This window comes from Atractosteus spatula, chromosome 5 (genome assembly GCF_055471065.1).
Source record: "Atractosteus spatula isolate fAtrSpa1 chromosome 5, fAtrSpa1.hap1, whole genome shotgun sequence".
Lineage (NCBI taxonomy): Eukaryota > Metazoa > Chordata > Actinopteri > Semionotiformes > Lepisosteidae > Atractosteus > Atractosteus spatula.
The window spans coordinates 34,774,603-34,789,443 of record NC_142710.1 but is presented as its reverse complement, the minus strand read 5'-3'; the positions used below and the strand labels follow the sequence as shown (position 1 = coordinate 34,789,443).

The 14,841-nt window shown below is 38.8% G+C and overlaps 1 protein-coding gene across 5 annotated transcripts in view; it reads right to left on the bottom strand.

Moving 5' to 3' along the window:
- The window catches only part of sh3pxd2aa (SH3 and PX domains 2Aa), a 142,321-nt gene that overhangs the window by 92,029 nt on the left and 35,451 nt on the right, over positions 1-14,841 (bottom strand). For all 5 annotated transcript variants that reach the window (XM_088917581.1, XM_088917583.1, XM_088917582.1 and 2 more), the window contains 2 exons: positions 10,118-10,193; positions 2,091-2,167 (listed from right to left, as the gene is read on the bottom strand). In XM_088917581.1, coding sequence (XP_088773707.1) covers positions 2,091-2,167; positions 10,118-10,193 — 153 coding nt within the window. The remainder of the gene's footprint in view (positions 1-2,090; positions 2,168-10,117; positions 10,194-14,841) is intronic.

Sequence of the window (14,841 nt, the reverse complement as noted above, 5' to 3'; positions counted from 1 at the left end):
CTAACCTTAATGAACCTTTAATTGTTCCTTTGCAGCGAACACAAGCTACCACAGCTCCTCACTCTAAACAAATAATAATACAATGACAGACTTTGAAGATACTGGTTGTTAAATCTATGGTTAGTGAACTGAAGATGTACAGTATGAAATTAAACTTGCATACAACAGCAGGCTGGTAGATTTCTTCAGTCCATGATGCTGTAACCTGTTTAGAAGTACTTGCACAATTAAACAAGGCTCTAAAAGCTTTTTCAATGCAAGGCTTAAAGCTGGCAAAAGGATGGGAAAAAGGACTGACAATTCAGCCATTGTATAAGGCTAATGAATGAGATACCATTATGTTAAAAATATCATTTCTCAAACATTGAATCATTCAGAAGAGAGCAAAGAATGGCCAAGTAAGATGAGCCCCATTGCACAGATTCACTTACAAGAAGTACAGTGAAGAAAGGAGATGATGAGGTTATGGGGCCATAGGTTAATGCTGATAGACCCAAATCCCAGAATGAATTATGGTCTCCACAGCAAGTTGTCTGTCTGATCACACTGTGATATTAATATTGTTTCTTAACTATATAGCCTTTAAATAGGGCATGATCTAGGTCTGTAATACAATCACATTAACTTTCATCAGAGAGGTGAACAATGTAAAATGAGAATGACATCATAGCAACCTCAGATCATTACCCCATCTTGCAGCATTGAATTATGGCTGGAGAGCAATGTGAAACACAATCACACAAGGTCCACATGCTTTTATGCATCAGTGAACTCCTGGAGCACCAGGAAACTGGGCAAGTAAAAGCACACTAGCGAATAGCTTATTGGCACTCTCTTGCCTTTTCATCATCTGGGAGGCTGATGAGCATAATATGGTTTACAAAAGAGAGAATGCCATTCTGCCCATCTGACTTGTTTTTTTTTGCTATTAGCTAACTGATTCAATCATTTTCATGTTTACCCATATACTCAATTTGAAAGGGCAACTTGATCTAGGTAGTCTTTGGGTGGCACATTCCACTTCTTAATTCACTGTACTCAAAGGGAATCAGTAACCTTCTTCTGATCAGTACCTCTCTACCACTTCCTGGCCAATTTGTTTCCCTTGGTCTTCATGGTAGATTTCTCATTTCACTATGTGAGCTGTGGCTTGAAATTCAAGGTCTGTCTGAAGGAACTGATGGGGACAGTGGCATTGAGTTCACTGTCCAAACACAAAAAACTCTTGGGTAGTTAAACATAGCAAAGGGGTTCAAATATTTGCAATTGAAAATGTCACAATTTTCATTTATTGACAGCATTCTTTAGATTCCTCAGTCTGGAATGAAACGTGTAGATTTGAAATATAAAGTCCTGCTTGAAAGCATCAGGATTTTAACCTTAGACAGCGACAAAATGTAGAACCTTTGTAGTGGGGTAAATGCTTTTGCATTTTTTTTTATGTTAAAATATCTCATAGGTATATATGGATCCTAACATTCAGTTTGCCTTATTTTTTGTATCCCAATATTGCCTAGAAGATGAAAATTGTACTGTATGTCAATTGTGACATTGTGTTTTTCCTGGGTAGCTCAGTGTTGCCCCTTTTATATTTGTACTGTTATATTTTGGGGGGTTTGAAAACACCTATAGGAATTAGTGCCCATTTGTATTAGCAAGTGACTCCCCCCCCACCTCCCAGGCAATTTCATTGGGAGGTACAAAAGTGATCACTTTTTTCAGTATCATCACACACCTCTTCGCCTTTGTCTTTGCACAATGTCTACTGTACTGATGATTTCTTGACCACAACATTGGACTGGTTTTAAAACACCATCAAGATCCGCACACCATAGAGGATGCCAATGGAGATTTTAGCACGCATAGCACACACACACTAAACATCACTTTGACGAACTTGGATATAGACTACCACTTCATCCATAGGTACTGAGAAACCTTTTAGATCATGGTTCCTGGAAATTACACTATATTTGTTTGAGACAGTCAGTGGTAAAGATCAGTCAATGTGTATACACTACAGTAAAGGCCAAAAGCTTGGAATCACCCAGGCATTGCAGACACTCTCTGTGGAAGATATTTCCTCTTACCCTGCAGTAGTCATCAATGGGCCGCAGTCTTTTCATGGCAACATCTCTCACATGACTTCGTCGAAAGAGGATTTTACCTGCCAGAAAAATTAAAATCGTTCATGCACCTACGGGTTGAGACATGATTGACTTGAAGCTTGACAGAATAAAATTTAGATCTCTGGATTCATTACTGGAAGGATGTGGTTTCAAGTCCAGACAGCAGACAATAGAGTTGTATCCTTGAACAAGGTACTTTACCTCAGTTGCCCCAGTTCACTCTGCTGTACAAATGAAATGCGAACATTTTTGGAGCAGACGCAATGATGGATTTACACAATCTCACACTCATTAATGGTCTAGGAAGTGGTGTAAAGTTGAGTTTAATTGATCTCTAGGCTAAAGTTCTGACATTTTCCTGTAACAAATGTAGCAATGTTAGTGTTAAATTAAGAAAGATTTTGAGTTTCTACAAAATAGAATGCACTTCATCAGCACTTTATCATACAAATCATCTAGCTGCTAATTTCAGTCTGCTGGGGGTTATATGCGCTTAAAAAATGAACGCGACTTGAGAGTAAAAAGCTTTTTCTCTTTCATCAGCAGCTGCATTAGCTCAGGGCTGGGTTTGAATTCGGGCAGAGAAGTGTTTTATCTTGTACCAAGCGGTGAGCCCACCACAGCTCAGGTTAGAGCACTGATGCCAGGAAAGCAGAATTCTGAAAGCTGAAAAGCTGAGTGACTGAATCAGTTCTTCAACTGAGATGTTTAGTTTTGAAGCACTGCCTCAGGAGCTCATGTGGGTGTCCAAGACTAAAATTTTTTGAACAAGCAAAATGGGTAGCTCAATGAAGTGATGCACTTAACAAAAGAATTTAATTTTTACCTTTCCTAAAGTTAATATATTTGGTAGGCTAAAATAGTGTTGAAAATTATACAGTAAGAAGTATACTTTAAAAAGATGAACGTAAAGAGCTGAAGGGAATGATGCTTCCTCGATCAAGACAATTGTTTGATATGAACTTGAAATCAAAAGCATTATGTAGTGAAGTCCATGATTATTGCAGTGTTGTAAGGCAAGGATACGGTGGTGGCAGAGGCAGCAATGAAGATTTCTCTTGCAGCTTGAATTAGAATAGTATAGTGTCCTGAAGCAGCTGGCAAGTGGTTCATCCAGTTAGAGTGTCCTCTTACATGGTTTTACGTGCCCTATAACCTGGAATTTGTAGATGTCAATCCAGGCTGTGCCACTACAGTCCAGATGCCTGCCTGTGGCTAGGTTAAAGGTGGCTGAGTGCTTATGTATGCATTGTTTCTTTGTGCTTTTATAAGTGATGTTACTCCCAAGCTGCTGTGCTCACTAACAGTAATGGTAATTTTTTCTATTCCAAAAGAAAGAAAGATAAGAATATCTCTCAGTGAGGGCCAGAATAAAAAGGAAAAAATAAAAAGTGATGGCCAGAATTAAAAAAAAAATATGTGCAGAGTCTTTGGGCAGTGAACACGTATTCGTCGGATATATAATGCGGACAGTTAAAGGAAATTAGATTTCCACCTCACTTCCTCCCATCTGGGGGATGCTATGCTTTTGCACACCTTGAGGCAGCATGACATGTTTGAAGTGTGTCCGCCCCTTGCTGACGACTGAGCCTGCTGATTCACACTAGAGTCAAGAGAGGAGCAGGAAGGAGCAAGCTCACAAGGGACCCCTCCTCCCTGCTAATGGCCCTGCTTGGAATCCAGTTAAGGAAGAGACAGCTATCGAAAAGAGATGAACAGAAACGTCTGTGAAAATGAAGGAAGAAAAATGGCCTTGGGAGTTAACATAAGAACTTGTTGATTGAAGCGAGAACTCTGTAGGTCAACTGACTGCAATGGATAGTGCAGCTGAAAACAACATTCCACCCACATGCATAATCAGATAAAATTTCCATATTAAAATATGATCAGTTATGTCTAAGTTTGCTATTAAAATTGTTTAACAACTGTTTATAGAGTGTAGAGTATAAAATTGTTTTCTACATATATTATTCAATGTTGGCTGCATGTTTAGCTATTCTGGCACAGTACCAGGATACAGAGTACATTTTGGAAATTATTTTCCAAACAGTACAAAACAGAGGCTCTGATTATCAACAGAAGAAAGAAACCGGAATTTGTGCTACACTATGCTACAAATAATTGCCAAAAATAAAATACAAGTGGAAGACGACTTGTAAGTACTGCAAAGTTTAATGAAATGTCGAGGGGGTGCCAAAACTAGCTGCTTGTTTGTAGTTAGTTAAGCAGTACAGAAAAACGTAACATTTGTCACACTGTAAAATCTTACTTATGCAATGTTTTAGGCTGCCACTAGATGACGGTGAAGAGTAGTATTAACTTCAGCTCCTGATACCAGATTTCATAGCTGAACCTGTTGCTATGGTAACGAGAACCTGAGAGGGTGAAAGCAGCACAGTAAATTTTAAACTTTAGTTTATTTGTAGTACACACTTTAAAACTAGTTTTCACTAGCTTAGAAGACAATGACTTTTTTTTTTTACGGGCAAGCACCTAACAGCAGCCAGAAGAAAAGGTACTGAAATAAATGCAGTAAGGCAGCTTTAAAAGAAAATTAAGAAATTAACATACCTTTCTCTCAATGTTTTTTTACATCATTTGAGCTTTTAAGCTATCTTAATATTCAAGTTGAAACCATTGCCCGTCTCTGTTGTACAGTAACAATAAAGCTCAACATTCAGCTTGCTGGAAACTAAACATATTTTATGTCAAAGTTGAAAAACATCACTTGCATTTCATAAACTATAAATTAATATTTAATTACAAGAAATAAATATTTAAGTGGGGTTTCATGTGAGTAACAATTTCATAAACTTGCCAAATCCACCTATTTGTATTTATTTTACAGGGAGCAGATCGAAACATCAATGCTGAATACATTACGGCTTTTCCCCCTTTTCCACTCTAGCAGGACAGATTCCTTTCCTGAGAGAACACCACACCCTTTGCGGTTCAGAAGATCCAGAGTGAAGCAGAAAGCAATCTGGATCCACACAAGACAAAAATAAATCCCTGATGCTGCAATACAGTAACAGCAGCACAGCTGGGGGAAAGGCTCATTCGAAAGACACTTCGGAAAAGTCTAGCAATGACTGGCATGTCACTATTGATAGTGGCAGATACTAGCAGACAGCCAGGGCCAATGGAGATATGAAGCCTGACAAATAGCATGGTGTATATTAAACAGGCATCCAAAAATGTATTTAGGTGTGTATTTAGCATTACATTAAAGAGCTTACTTAGCATGCAAAATGCATCCCATATTCAGGAGAAGTAAATATATGACATCTATAAATGTATCACTACTTCCACAGTTTGTCTTATTATCCTAGTTGTCAGACTCGTGGCTCTCTAATTAAAATTGGACTATAGGCATTTACTTGATGCCTTGAATGTATTCATTTATTTGTAACACAGAGAGTGCAAGTGATATTTTCTATTTAAAGCGAATATTTGCCATCCATACTGGCTTATCTCTTGCTTTCAAAAAGCATACCAATTAGTCTTACAGATAATAGTCTAATAAAAGCTTTTGATTAGTAGTGTCACTTTCCTATTCTGTACATTTTGTACAACAACTATTTTTTTTACAGATTCCATAAGCAGGAAGTTTTAAATGGTGGGTCTTTTTGTACTTAAGCTGAAAAAGGACTGACTGGTTATATTAGTCTGTAGCTTGTATCTGTGTAAACTGTCTTTGCAATTCCAGAATCAAAGATGGAGTTAACAGACAAACCCACAATACTTAAATCATTTGTAAGGGTATTAAGCTATTAATTTAGCCTTTTATGCAATCATTAGGTCTTATTCATTCTACATAATATTGACAATTAATAACCTAGTGGTAACATGAAACATATGTGGCAGACCTTAATCATTTCCAGCTGCAGACAGTCTACACAAACAACCATCTTCCTAGACCTTGGCTGTCTTGATGTAAAGATAATTTGAACATATATGGAAGGACAGTGGAGCCCTGAAGCAAGCCAGTGTCCTTCCAGATCCCACTTCGTGACAACCCAGTTCAAAACAAGGTGAGCTGAACAGGAAACAGACACAATACAGCTGATATCTCTGGTGGTTTCTGTACTGACGAAATACCAGCAATAACCTCTCACCCCAGCACAGACCTTAGAACACAAGGACATGAGAAATGTTACAGAAAGAAGACCATTTGAACCACCTAGCTTGTTTGTTTGTTATTAGTTATTTAGTTATTTTGTTATTGTTATTAGAGCTTTTTATTCAGCCTTTTCTTGAAGGAAAGAAGAAGGGTATCAGCTACAGGACTGGGTAGATTATCCCAGAATATCTTAATTCTTTATGCAAAAAGTAACTCCTGTTCCCTGTTTCTAAAGCACTTTCCCTTAGTTTCCATTAGTGACCTCTGGTACTTTTTTCACTGTTGATTCTGAAGACGTCCATGATGGTGTCAGTGCCTTTGAGGATTTTGAGGGTAGAGTCGAGCAGAGTAGAGTCTTTATTATCCCCAAGGGGCACATTGTTCACCCTACATAAAGTTATCAGCTCAAGACTAAAAAGATTCAGTTATTTAACCTGTCAGAGTAGGACTTTAAGCCCAGAAACTGGTTGATCTTCTATGGACTGATGCCAAAAAAGTAATATATTTTTTCAACACAGTGACAAAAATTATACACAATTTTGTAAAAAAAAACTGTTTCATGTTTTTGATACCTACATGTAACTCTGCTGCTGTCTATTTTAAATGAACTACCCTGTTCACCCAGTTTTGAACTTTGTGCAATTATATCTGTATTTCTTGTTCAACTTCTATACAGTTTGTGATTCCTCTTATTTGATATTGTGACTAATTAACTATAGCCAGAATCTAGATCATTGATAGAAATTTGGATCCCTGAGGTACTCCATGAAGTATGTCATCATAATTCTTGTGGTTATAGCTTATCTGTACTGTTTATGTTCTATTTATTAGCCAGCTCTCAATCCACCAACATGCAGTACCTTGAAAGCAGATTAATTTGACAATTAATCCCTTGTGAAGAATTTAATTAAGACTCATTGGTGTAAACTTATTTGATTCAATGATCAATTTAGTCATCCTTCTTACGGATTCTGCACAACCTGAAAATTTCTGCTCAATGGATTTGACCCAGGATCTGAGTGTTGACACTACTATTTCAACTCTCCATTTATCTTGTATAGAAGTGGCAAGATTCAGATATTCAAGCAAAACTCTAAAGTTAGAACCAAGAAAAATGATGGGCACCGAAGTATGCAAAATGTCCACAGAATGCAGGAGCATATTGAGACTGTAATTAGATCAGAATACTTTCTCTCAGCTCGAGCCAGCAGTGCAGGAACTCTAAAAATATATCTATTGAAGGATGTTTGGGAGACATGTGATTGGGCATGTATTTGGAGTGCCTTCTGGAGTGAAACAAAGCATCACACACCACATGAAACAGCCACTCCTGATTGACAGACTAGTACCAGCAGGGAGAAACACTGACAGCTAATTCCAAGGGCTCACAGAGAGGGAAAGGTTTAAAATTCACCCCTTTTTACACAAGATGCCAATATTAATGACTGGCATTACAAGTGGGCGTGTCCAATATAGAGGCGGAGCCCTGGTAGAAGGGCGACGCCTCACCTTTGTATTCCCAGCTGTCCTGGCTTCCAGATGATGAGCCCCAGCTGGGCAGGGCCTATAAAGGCACACTGGACACCCTCCAATGGGACGAGCAGGGCCACCCCCAGAAAGGAGGAGTTTACATCGACAGTCCCAGAGGGAATTGCAACTGCGTAAGGTTTTCTTTTTCTTTTTACCTGTCCCATCACGCACTTTCACTGGGGCAGGCATACACACGCATTTTAGTTATGCAACAGCTCTTGTTTTGTTATTCCCTAACGTGCCCTGCTCACCAGACTGGACCCCGCTAAATAGGGTCAGTCCAGTCGGGTCACCACTGCGCTAGCTGCTCTTTTTTTCCCCCACACTGAACCACTTTAAATAGGGTAAGCCCAGCCTGGAGAAAAAGCAGCACAGCGGTACTCTTTCTTTTTGCATTTTTGTTAGTTTTTCACTCTTTTTGTATTATTTCTGGTCCCTGCTAAGCTCCCACTGGTGCTTCTGTCCCCTGACCCAGGGCTTTGACTTTTTACCGGTGCTCACCGCAGCGCCTCCCATTACACACTGTCACAGGACATTCAGTACTGCTACAAATAGCAGGGTTAAGAAAATAGAGAATTACTGAAAATACCAAGCGGAACAATCAATAACTAAAATAAATAATCATAACCTCCAAATTATAAAGATATGCCAAGAATATATCAGAGCACTTGGCATAGTTAGAGGCACCTGAGATCTCTGTTCTCTGGCACAGCTTTGGCAAAAAAGTAAGGCAAAGGAGTAATACATCAGAGGCAAACTAAAATAATTTAAACTAAACAACATACAACACACTAAACAACATATTACATATGGGATACCCTATTTACAAACAAGGTGTCTCAGACGCCTACATCCTGACCAACAGGAAAACCCCAGATTGCTACCAAGTATTCAAAATCCTCTATAATGCCTAGCCGACCAACAAGAAAGATAAACCTCCCTTCTAAATAAACAGAATACAACCAAGTTAAATCTCTCTTCCAATAGACACTCCAAACTGAATAGGACCCTATCTCCCTATTTTAAAAATGTATCCAAAAACCAGGAGAGACCATTTGTAATCTAGGGATTCTTTAAAAAGGAAATCAGAGTTTCCCAAAACAATGAATGGGAAGCTCTCTTAAGCTTCAAATACTAAACTCTTGAAGGTCCGAACAAGGACCACTCAGCTGGCATATGCTTTCCCTCCCTCTGTGAAATTCTCTATCTTTTTATCCTGTGTTCCAGGACTGTTGATGACTCTTAATTATTTACTGGTAACTTAATTAACTAAGATAAACCAGAGGATTCCTTTTGAGCAATGCATCTCAGACTACCTACAGCTCGGCCAACACCTCAGTTTCTGCTTCTTGCTTTGAAGCAGAGAACTGCAAATACTGACCCCCAAGATTATTGTCTCCAGATCCTCAACTAGCAACTTCAATAGCTGTAATGATCAGTAAAAGAAAATTAAAGAGGTAGTTTTTGGTACTAAAATCATTATACATTTCTAAACATTTCAAGATATCCTGTCTTAGAATCTTTATACTTATTTGAGTTCTGTAAGCAGGTTCCAACCAGTCTAGAGATTTCAAAGTGAAGTACAGTACTTATTTAAGGTAGTGACTCACAGGTAGGGTGCTCTGAATCATAAACTACGAAACTTCATGGAGTACAAGGACATTACAGTGTCTGTGACTCAACATATTCCTATTAAGGTGTTCAGTCATAGCTTCAGTGACAGAAATTTGAAGCCAGACCTTGAGTTTTAACAAGTGCCTGATTTTCATAAATTCATAAAATAGCAAACTTATATACACATGCAGTGTCAAAGCCCTTAGGTTAATGAATTCATGAGTCCTTAATGTCTCAGATTTAACAATCACTTGCCAAAGACAGAATTGCTAGTACATCTTGCAAAAGTCTTTGGTTAAGTGCAAAAGTCTTTGGTTTAGCTGATGTGTGGTGAGCATTCTGGTGCACTAAGGCTCATCCAGGTGGGGCTCCACATTGGTGGTGGTGGAGGGGAGTCCCCATTTTACCTTTACCTGGACAAATCACAGCCCCCAAATAAGTAAAAAAAACTCAGTGTTAATGACAATGATTTAAATGACAAGATTTCTGAAAAAAAGTATTTCAATTAATGATTGGATCCTTCATGTGCATACTAAGGTGCAACAAACTGTTGAAACTATGTTTTAGTGTATTCACACATAACAACAGGTGATAAAAAACACAATTGTTTTAGTGCAATACAGTCTTCAACCATCAGTGCAAGAAGAAAGTGAGCAACCACCAAGTTCACCACAAGGAAGCCACAAAGGAAATCATTGCTGCGGTCTGTGTACTTCCTCACCTGGCAGAAAAGGGATGATACGCTGCTTGGGATCCTTCTGGCCTCCCTCAATGGGGAATTTATCCAAAATCTGCATCTGCAGAAAGAAGATAGATATACAACAACTTTTTAAGAATCGCTGCACGAAAGTCAGTATTTTTACAATTTCCATGCTGAAAATGCATCACCCTACTCATTTTTTAAATCAGAGGATAGATTGTTGCAATAAGAACTCAACTCAGAAGCTTAATGTATTTTTTCAAGCTTTTTACAGAAAACCTTCAATGTATCAATTCTTTTCAAGACATCACGTCCACACGTTCTATTTTTTTGTTTTTCCGTTTGACATGCAGTATAAACAATTTGATGAGACCAAAGCGTATGCTTCAGAATAAAAACTGATACCAGCCATGGTCACAAATGGAAAAAAAGGCTTCCTTTTAACAAATACACGCAAGAGGGGTTTGGTCCAGTAAATGCTTTAGTGGTTGGTGACAGGGCGGAAAAATTTGCCAACACTCTTCTGAACTAAGACAAAAGATCTACCTGAGTTGTATTAAGGTTTCTGTGGTGCTACCATCACCTGCCCCCAAAGAACATGATTATGTATAATAAATAACCTTAAGATATTTGTGACCTCTACATTACCTCCTCCTTAAAATACTAACACTATAGTTAAGTGCATGGATGGCAATAAATCTTCCCTGGACACATTTCAGTTTTCATAATGAAACCTTTGTTACAGGCTGGCTATCTGTGCTCAGAATAAGGTCATGAACCTTATTCAATTTGCCAGACTTACCCCTCTCCCTTTGTAAAAAACTACTGTAAGGCGCCTAATTGCAGAGGCAGAAACGTAACCATGCAGAGCCCCCACTCTGAAACTACTTTAATTGAAGATGGTCAAAATGGATTTTAAATCGGCAATCGGCAGCTAGGCTTCTAAAGTGACATACTTAAAAGCATTAGTGTCTCTTCCCACTAATGTCTATTGCCAAATATTGTTGAGTAATTTCGGTTTTTCCAAGTAAATCAAGCTAAAAGTGCTGTCTTTAACCACACTGTTGAGCTTAAAAACAAATCTGCCAATCTTTGTTATACTTTCACCACAGACGTAAAAGGTATGGCTTAAAAAACAATAGTTTATAAAATAATAACAAAATATAAATTGAATTATGCAGGGCAGCTCCAACAGATTGACAGAGAGCTCACAGCATACCCACTCAAGAAACACAATCCGAGAGAATGAAAATATTCAGAATCAAAGCTAACAAAAACCATCCTGCCTGGAGAAGGCTGAACTGATGTTCCCCATGACACATGGAGGTGGAAAAAAAAACAGTTTTTTTTATTCCTATAATTATTTTTAACAGATCTGACATTTAAAAATCATTAAAACAAGCCAGGCAAAATAAACACAAATGACAGCATCCTCAGTGTTAAACAGCCCTTCAGAGCTTCCCTCCCAGTGAGCTCTGCTAAGTCATACGCTGAGGACAGCCCCATGGACACACACATCTGGAGACAAGGCGGGGAGAGAGATCCAGAAACCTCACCCAGCGATGGGGAACCAGGTGAACAAACAACCTGGGTCCTTTTCAAGAGCAAAGTGCGACCCACTCTGTCTGGGGTGGGACATGTTTGTCAGGTTCCTTCCCGAGCGCCACTGGGTTTCTCTCCAGAGGGCAAATTTGCTGTTTCTTTCTGCTTTTGCAGCTAAAAATAAAAAGCGAGAGCTCCGGCTTTGGTGTGGTTTTGCTTTCTGCCAAGGTTTTAGCTGAAAAGAGGCTTTGTTCCCCTTCTTCTGCGTGCTTGTGCTGAAGAAATGAAGTACTGGACATCTGGTTGTGACTTGATTTTCTTGGGCATTTTTAACAGCTGTAGTGCACAGGGCCGTGTTTCTGATCATCTGATCAGTTTCATCTTGACAGAGCCATGGGCTAGAGAGCAATCATAAGTTATTTGGGAAAGCTAACAGTAAAAGTCTTTTGCAATTTGTGTGAGCAGCAGAAAGAGGGGGTAAGAGATACTGTAAGATGCGGGAAATATTAGGCAGGCAGATATTAAGATAGATAGAAGAGCAGACAAAAAGACACATTTGACAGATTAGTTCTGGGACGAAGTGTAAATAAACCCATCGTTCACAAAAACATCAGACCCTTGTCTTATTACAATCGACATTTCATTTCCATGCCAGTTACAGAATTTATATTTACAATTAATAAACACCACAAACCTCCAGATTCCCACCATTTGTGAGAAGACAAAACAGCAAACCATGGAACTATGGGTAATAGGGAATAATAAAAATGCCTATTGCATTTCATATGGTTGTAAAACTGTAAGTGAATACTTTGTGATGGACTGTGTATGGAACATATCCTGTACTGCTCGAGGAATTAAGCATCAGCCCATACACAGCTGGAAGTTTTTTACTCTACAGCTCAGACAGATTCTTGGCAAACTAAGCACATTCTGATTCAGGACAGATATGAAAATTTGCACTGGGCCACTCAGGCTCAACATCAAGACAGGTGGATCGAAGAAATTCATGGAAGCAAAGCAACAGGTGGGAATAAAACCTCCAAGTCAGAGTAGAAATCCTTCCTAAGCAGCACCCCAGAGGCTTAGATCACTGAAAAAGCCTCTAAAGAAACTCTATAGTTGTCAGTTGCTATGAAACCCAGACCTCATTAAATAATCTCCGGGACCCGACGTACTTTGTTTTGAAGATCAACTGGGAGTCTTTTTTTTTTCTCCTTACTAACTGTTGTTACAATAGTTTCCACTGGGGTGAGAACAATTTTTTTTATTTTCTCTGTAAAAAGGGGAAGGTGGAGAAAAATTTAGTTAAAATTCTGGTCATATTCTCCTCACAAACCCATGGAGTGTATATCCTTTGTAATATGCAGTTTTATGTCTGTGGGTTTTTTTTATTTATTCTGCATTTGAGAAAAAATGAAGTTCACCCTATTACTTAAATTCACCAAACATGAACCTAGGGCAAGAAAATAAAGCATACACACAAAAGAATTTTTACATGGCAAACAGAACAGGTAAAAAAAGTGTCTTCAGACATTGGCACCAAGGTGGCACTAAACACATTCAGAGCTGTCAGATTTAAAGCAGCAATTCCTTTCCTGCTCATACAGTTTACTTCCTCAAATTTACAAGTCCCTCTCGCAGTTAATGAAAAGCACGAGGAACACAATGAGCAACATGCAGTTATTCCAGGGACTGCCTACAAAAGGAATGCGTGACAAAGGATCACAATCACAAGACACATTCCGTTTTTGTCTTAACAAGGCTCCAGCTTCATGATTCACATACTGTGCCGCCATGGTCACCTAATTTCTCCTTGTTAGGAAAGTAACTTCACCTGGAAACTTCACTGGAAATGATCACCACCAAAGGAGCTGTGAACCAATACAGAGGTGGAAAACCAGCAGTGGATTCCAGAGTTTTGGGGGTTTCAAAATTGTTAGGTGACTGAATTTGAACAGCTTCACTTGAAACTTAGGTACTTTAAAAATTGGGCAAAACAATAGACTCCATTGAAGAAAACCTGCCTGGAGGGGGAGTAGAATGCTGGGATCTGACTGATGGCACTGAAACCATAGCAACACAACTACTGCTTAACTTTGTGTTGTGTGTCCATGTAAACAGTTTAAGAACAAGGGAACAAATGGACTCTAGGAATCAACGCAGGCTTTATATTAGTAACGGGAGTATTGTATTTCAATACACAGTTGGATGACAGCCATAGAGAACATAACCATATTGGTTTCCAGCTGTGCAGCATTAATTGACATCTCATGACATGGCCTCGACAACTCCTATGCTAACTATTCAATGAAAAAAGCACAGCACCACAAGGTGAATGACTTCTGAAAGACGTGAAAGACTTCTATTTTTTTAAAGAACCAGTTTTCCCAAACCATTAAAGAACAGCTGCTGCAAGCTGCTTTTTTACTGATATTGCACTTTTTTACTGATTATTAGTAGGATTACATGGCTAACAATTACAGCAGAAGAGTGACTGATGAACACTTGAGTCATTACAAAACTCCTCTGTAACAGGTGCAGCAATGTGGTCATGTCTGCCTCTCAGCTGCTGAAGACGTGAAGAAACCTCTTGACAGACATCCCACAGATACCAGGGAGAAGTGTTACTTTTGAAACATCAGCCTTTGCATTAGCCACATTACACAGGGGAGTTGAGAAATTGGAGGATAATCCCTGGGCATTGGTTCAGCAGCCAAGAGTGTCATTTTACCAATTCTCAAATGCTGGGGGAACTTTTTCCCCTTGTAATACTCATTTCAGTACAGAATAAGAATTTGGAAGCTTTTTGATTTTGCATGGCAAAACAAAACTTTGGCAAAAAGTTAGAACAAGTAGAGGCTCTGTAACAAAACCAGCGTGGGAAATGGGGAAAAGCAGCACTTCATGATATAGATTTTGGTAACAGGAGGAAAAAAAACATCAATTTGTTTTTTGTAGTGTATCAATGCTAGCCCTATATATGTAAGAACCTCAAACCCTTCATAAAATGGGTACTTTAAAATAGATTTTGTTTGCTAAATGCTTCATCATGCAGTGTGTATGAACCTCCCTAGGATCTTAAGTATAGTTACTACGTCAACACGTCAAAAAACAATTTAGTACACAGAAACAGTTTTCTCCCCCACTCTGCTTTGACAGGAGAGGTATAAATGACTATAATGTCCTGGGTCATTTTAATA